The sequence below is a fragment of the Nannospalax galili genome, unplaced genomic scaffold (assembly GCF_000622305.1).
Source record: "Nannospalax galili isolate Female #2095 unplaced genomic scaffold, S.galili_v1.0 scaffold2610, whole genome shotgun sequence".
NCBI lineage: Eukaryota > Metazoa > Chordata > Mammalia > Rodentia > Spalacidae > Nannospalax > Nannospalax galili.
Window position 1 is genome coordinate 269,933 of NW_008328097.1, and position 4,554 is coordinate 274,486.

At 42.8% G+C, this 4,554-nt stretch overlaps 1 protein-coding gene across 1 annotated transcript in view; it reads right to left on the reverse strand.

Annotated features, from left to right (window-relative positions):
• Positions 1-4,554, reverse strand: part of Dock8 (dedicator of cytokinesis 8) — a gene marked incomplete at its 5' end in the record, with an annotated part of 99,460 nt that overhangs the window by 14,684 nt on the left and 80,222 nt on the right. Inside the window, one exon of the mRNA XM_029554094.1 lies at positions 4,176-4,265. Within this exon, the coding sequence (XP_029409954.1) occupies positions 4,176-4,265 (90 nt within the window). The remainder of the gene's footprint in view (positions 1-4,175; positions 4,266-4,554) is intronic.

Sequence of the window (4,554 nt, forward strand, 5' to 3'; positions counted from 1 at the left end):
GGAAAATGAGCAGAAGAAGTGATATGCAGTGTTTGAGAGTGGGACACAGCAGCTGTGGTAGGAGCCTGACTTTCTGTGCCCCCTGTCCCAGGGACGAAGGTCCGTCAAAGGACAAAGAGGACTGGACATGGGGTGGTCCCCAGGTGAGTGTGTCTGAAACAAGCCTCTGCCCACTGCCCTAAAGCATCTCTGAGGACCATGTCTGCTGGAGCAAGAATTCACCAGGAGTGGAGGAACCTGAGGGCTTGGATGACCTACATGGGGCCCGATTACACTGAGTTCCGAGTCCGTGATGTCATAGAAGTGTACCTGCTATGGTAATGAAAGGCCTTAGACAGAGGGCCTCAGAGGGACCCCGGTGTGGGCAGGAACATTTGGGTGCTGGTTTGGTTTGCCTGTACCCCATATTCTTGACCCTATTTAAACTAAACTAGTGTGATGTGATGAGGTTGGAGATAAGGACCTGGATGGGCATGACCGTGGAGGCCACAATCTGACCCTTCAGGTACCTCTCATCTACTTACATGGCAGAGTCACTGTCAGAGGTCGAAAGGGTGGGGACCAGAGGGATGTCTGAACCAGGGACAGTCATGTAAGGACACAGGAAGATGCCAGATTGCAGGAAGAGAGGCCTAGCACATGTGTGGCCATGCATGAAGATCTGCTCCTAACTCGGTCTGTCCATGATATTCTGTCATGAAACCTTTATTCTCTGTGTCACCTACCTACCCTTTAATGTACCAAATATTTGTCTCTCATCTGTCATCTGTCTACTTAGTATCTTTGTGTCTAGAATCCCTCAACTACCTACCTCCTACCTATATACCTATTCCCTACCTGTCATCCATCTCTCTCTCTCTCTCTCATCATCTATCTCTATCATCTATCTATCTATCTATCTATCTATCTATCTATCTATCTATCTATGTATCTATCAATCAATCATCTATCTTCTACCTATCTATCATCTATCTAATCTATGCTATAAACAATTGCAGAGAGAGGAGGAGGTCCCTTGGGTGATGTAGCTGCATGGACTATTTACTGGTGGTACCCATGTTCCTGTAAAGAATCCCAATAAACTAGGTGATTCACCAAGCTAGACTTAAGACAAAATCTTCTCTGGTCTGTGATAGACCTCTCTATCTGGGGTGAACTGAAATAGACTCCTCGGGAAAATCACCTACTACCAAGAAAAATGAAAACTTACATTCATGCAAAAACTAGTAAGCAGTGGTTTAATCACAATGTTTTTCACAATAAACAAATAGAAACCAACGTCTTTTTGGTGGGCAAACAATAAACAAAGTGTGGTACATCACAGACCTGAATACTACTCAGCATAAAATGAAAGGGACTATTACAACATGGGTAAATCTTAGATGGTGTACGCTGAGCCAATGAAGCCAGTTTCGAAAGGCTGCATGCTTCTGCAGGTGCACCTGGAAAGGCAGCTCTACACAGAAGACAGCCAGGGGCTGCTAGGGGCTGACAGCAGAGATGACAAAGGAGCCTGGGAAATATTTCAGACTGATGGAATGGTTCTGTATCTTGACTGTGGTGCTGGTGGTTACATACATTTGTCAAAATGCATAGAACTGAACACTAGTGAGTGTCACTGCATGCCTCATGTATATACACACACACACACACACACACACACACACACACACACGCTCATTAATGAAGATGAATTCTTTAAAAACACAAAGAAGAGGAATGGATAGGAGCAGTGTGACACCCACCCACTGGGGAGGACCCGTGGGTAGGTCACCAACCTCACCCTGTAAATCATGTTTTTGAATAATGAAATCTGGTTGTGATCTTGGTTAGGACTCTCAAAGCCTACCTTGGGAATTTTAAGATAGGGGAGAGGCACTTGGGTTGTACTCAGATCACTGTGGATACACAGCCAATCCTATCTTCCAAGGACTCCAAACATTTCCGTTCACCTCTTACCACAGTGATTGCTTTAGGCTTCAGCTGAGGAATGTTTCTTAAATGAGTAAGTGTTCTGACAAATGAAGAAAGATAAATTTGTGTTTGGCTGGTTTCTCTCTATCTGCATCATCTTCATTCTGTCCTGGAAGACAGAACTGAGGGACTCACATGAAGAGGGCCCTTTCTCCCTGACCTTTCCCTCTGTATATCCATTATCATCGTACAAATATAACGAGAACTATGGTTCTTTTTTGAGGTTTTTTTTTTTTTTTTTTAACTCATCTTGGTGTATAATCTAATCCAAGTGGTATGATGGGATTTCTCAAATTTGTAGCCAGCTAGTTAGAAGTGAGGGTGGTGTGGGAGCCCCATTTGAGACTTGTGTCTGAAATAAGGGCAGTTTTATGGAGGAATGAGCCTTGAACCTGTAGAGTCTGATGGCGTGAGTGAGAGGTTAGTATCAGATCTGACTGTAGTCTACCTAGCTGGGGCAAGATGCACCCTGGGTGGATGTGAGAATCCTGAAGGCCAGGCCTTTCAGTCCTTCCTCAACACCACTGCAATCCTACATGTGGCTAGAAGGAACACCTACAACCTAAATAAGGATGCCACGAAATGCTGTCAGACAGAAACTGGTGGTTTTAAATAAGTTTAAAGGTTTTATAGAAATTTACTAATGAGCCAAAGTGATTAAAAAGAGTATGTGTTGGGGTTCAGAATCCATGTTTTCACTCTGCAAGTTCTTGGAAGTGATACTGTGAAGTCGCTCAACCTTTCTAAGCCACAATTCTCTTATCTATAAAACAAGAGCAGTTGGGGTCTGGAGAGATGGCTTAGTGGTTAAGAGCACCGACTGCTCTTGTAGAGGACCTGGGTTCCATTCCCAGCACCCACATGGAGAACAACCATCTGTAACTCCAGTTCCAGGGGAATCTGATACCCTCTTCTGAACTCCAAGGCATTGCATGACATAGGTGCACTTACGTATGCAGGCAATATACTCATACACATAAAATAAAAATAATAAATACAATTAAAAACAAAACAAAAACAAATGTTGAGAGCAACCTGACCTATTCCTAAGGGCTGTGGGGGTAACATAAAATGATGTGTACAAAGACATTTGGTGCGTAGTAAATGATAACTCCTTTTATGATTCATGCATTCGAGTATATTTTCATTAAGGCCTAATTAATAGGTTATTGAACACTAGAAAAACAATGCTGTAAACCTGTAGATGTGTTGGTACCTGTAATCCTAGCACCATGGAGGCGGAGGCAGGAAGATACTGAGTTCAAGGGCAACCTGAGCCACATGGCAAAACTTTTCAAAAAAGAATCAAAAAACAAAAACCAAAAACAAAACAACCCAACAACCCAAAACCGAAAAGGGCTTAGGGAGATGGCCCAGTGGGTAAAGTGCTTACTAAACATGTAGATGTGTTGGTACCTGTAATCCTAGCACCATGGAGGCGGAGGCAGGAAGATACTGAGTTCAAGGGCAACCTGAGCCACATGGCAAAACTTTTCAAAAAAGAATCAAAAAACAAAAACCAAAAACAAAACAACCCAACAACCCAAAACCGAAAAGGGCTTAGGGAGATGGCCCAGTGGGTAAAGTGCTTACTAAACAAGCATAAGGACTTGAGTTGGGTTCCCCAGAAGCCATATAAAGTCAATACTATGCATTTGTAACCTCAGGCAGGTAGATCTGGAAGCTTTATGGGCAAACAGGGAGCTCCAGGTTTACAGTATTTTTTAAATTTATTATTTTTATTTTATGTGTATGAGCATTTTGTCTGCATGTATGTAAATGCACCACATGCATGCAATGCCTGCAGAGGCCAGAAGAGGGTGTTAGATCCCCTGGAACTGGAGTTATGGATGGTTGTTAGCTGCCATGTGGGTGCTGGAAATTGACTCCCGGTCCTCTGGAAGAGCAGCAAGTGTTCTTAACCACTAAGCCACCTCTCCAGCTCCATCCATGTTTACTGAGAGAGAGACTGTCTCAAAACAATAAGGTGGTAAATGATGGAGGAAGACACCTAATGTCAACCTCTGGCCTTTACACATGGGCACACATGTGCATACCACACACACACACTACACTACACTATGATACAAATCATAGTTGCATTTAAATGACTGGCAAGAGTCCAGACTCAGAAAGTCATTTTGTGCTTTCAGAGTAGAAAAAGGATTCAGAGTTCGATAGTTGTTTTATTTCCCCCATACCTTGTTGGGATCCAGTTTGGTTTTGTCCACAGGAGTGGAGTCTTTTATCACTTCCACAAATTCTGTACCAAAACACTGACCATAAAATCCCTGAAGAAAAGAAGCCATGTGTTTATAAAGTTCATTTTGAAAGAAAGAAACTCTTTGTCTTTTCAGAGGTGGAATGAGTTGGGAATAAGTTCAAGGCAGAATTTATTCATTGATTATGGACAGTCTCTCTGAGCTAAGTAGCAAACTTCAGCATTTCTAGAGACATAAATGAAAGTATAAGGAAGCCCAGCACTCTCAACTATCTAAGCCTCCCACAATATATGTGCTTGGTCTCGAATTCAACTAACATCATCATATTTCTAGATACCTCTTCAGGGGCATGACACTA